This window comes from Anneissia japonica, unplaced genomic scaffold (assembly GCF_011630105.1).
Source record: "Anneissia japonica isolate Jap-2015-1 unplaced genomic scaffold, ASM1163010v1 scaffold29301_len1836_cov95, whole genome shotgun sequence".
NCBI classification, from domain to species: domain Eukaryota; kingdom Metazoa; phylum Echinodermata; class Crinoidea; order Comatulida; family Comatulidae; genus Anneissia; species Anneissia japonica.
The window spans coordinates 1-1,796 of NW_022697881.1; the positions used below are offsets into that span (position 1 = coordinate 1).

A 1,796-nucleotide genomic window follows, 5' to 3' on the forward strand; every position below is an offset into this window, starting at 1 on the left:
CCCAACATGGGTGGAGAACGTTGTGATATAACGCGATTCTTTACTGAGCATAAGCTGATGGTAGCTTGCTTTTAAGTCAATTTTACTAAACACCTTTGCGCCATTTAGTTTCGCGACAATGTCATTTACGGTCGGTGAAGGGTGTCTTTCGCGCATTATTGCCTGGTTAGCCTGCCGCATGTCAACGCAAATTCGTACCTCCCCTTCCCGTTTGGGTTTCGGGACTACAACTATAGGAAAAACCCACGGAGTGGGACCATCCACTCTTTCAATTATATCATTACGTTCTAACTCTAACAATTCATTTTCAACCATTTTCCTCATGTGATATGGGATATGCCTGTGGCGCTGGGCTACTGGGGGTACACTCTCGTCAATGTGCAACTTGACTTCAAAATTCTTAAGTTGCCCAATCCCGTTAAACACATTTGGGTATTTCTCAACCACATCACTACTTTCTAATACCACATTAACATATTGTTTAACCGCTACCAGTTTTAAATTCTGGCTAGCCCTATTGCTTAACAAGCATCCACATTGGCCTTCTACAACATAGAATGTGTCTGTGAAAGTAATATTATCATTAGTTTTACACGAGATAGTATCAGTGAAAATTCCTTTTACCTTAAGGGTTGTTCCACCGTAGGCATGTACATTTTTTGTGTTAGTGTTTAACAACACACCACTGAATTTACTACTAAACGTACACTCATCAATAATGTTGCATGAAGCTGCAGTATCAGCAGTCATAACTAAACTAACGTTAGCATTTCTAAATACTATCTCAAACTTTGGACTAACAACATTATGAATAACTTTATCACTACTACTAATAATAATAATAATAATAATAATAATAATACACATTTTTAAAGCGCCTATTAAAGCAAACAAAACTGGCTTGTCACCGGCGCTGGAGGATGTTAGAAAGAAGTTTAACTATTTGAAGAGGAATGATTTAAGAGTAGATAAAAGACATATTTATCACTGCTAATGCTATCATTTCTATTGACATTAACAGCTTATTTCATGAGCTACCTGTCGGCAATACTTGGCAAAATGGTTCACTCTACCGCAGTCGTGACATTTCTTTCCAAATGCTGGACAGGACTTTGGGCCTCTTGGGTGTGGATATGACCTACCGCAGCCAAAGCATTTTTTCCTTCCATAAACAGAACCGCTCCTAGCACTGTTTCCATTTCCTTTATTATTAGGGCGAAAAGTTTTACTGTTCTGTCTTTTGGTACTTACAGCATGGACTCGATTTTCTGGATGAGACTGTGCTGGGCCTAAGCCTAAGTCCTTTTCCAAATCACTATTCTGGACCTGTGCTAGTTCATTTGACCTTCCAATTTGTAGAATTTCTGCTAGCGTAAGTCCGTCTTCCTTAAGGCCCTGTTTTCTCAACTTCGAGTCAGTAGTTGTTTGGATAATATGCGACTTCAGTTCTTGGTCAATACTTTGAAAGTTACATGTACCGGCCGCCTTCCTTAGTCGGGTATGGTAGGAATCTAGTTTCTCGTCTGACTTCTGCCCAAGACGTCTAAATACAGCCCTCTCATATTCAATATTAACTTTAGGCCTAAAATGATTCGACAGAGCCACTTTGGCATGTGCGTAAGTAGTTCCAGTATCAGGTAGACTGTCAAATATTTCAAAGCAACGCGGCCCTACAGCATGTAGGAGCAATGCACGTTTTTGCGCGTCCGACGACACGGACAGGGCTAAGATATAATTCTCGAAACGCTTAATCCACGCTTCCCATTTTGGACCTACAGACGTGTCCAAAGACTCAG

At 40.4% G+C, this 1,796-nt stretch overlaps 1 protein-coding gene across 1 annotated transcript; it reads right to left on the reverse strand.

Annotated features, from left to right (window-relative positions):
* Nucleotides 1-1,014: 1,014 nt before the first annotated feature.
* Nucleotides 1,015-1,642, reverse strand: LOC117102369 (the record flags this gene model as incomplete). Its single annotated transcript, XM_033242630.1, has 1 exon — nucleotides 1,015-1,642. A coding segment is annotated over one exon (628 nt), but the record flags the coding sequence as incomplete, so codon positions are not given.
* Between the last annotated feature and the right edge of the window lie 154 nt (nucleotides 1,643-1,796).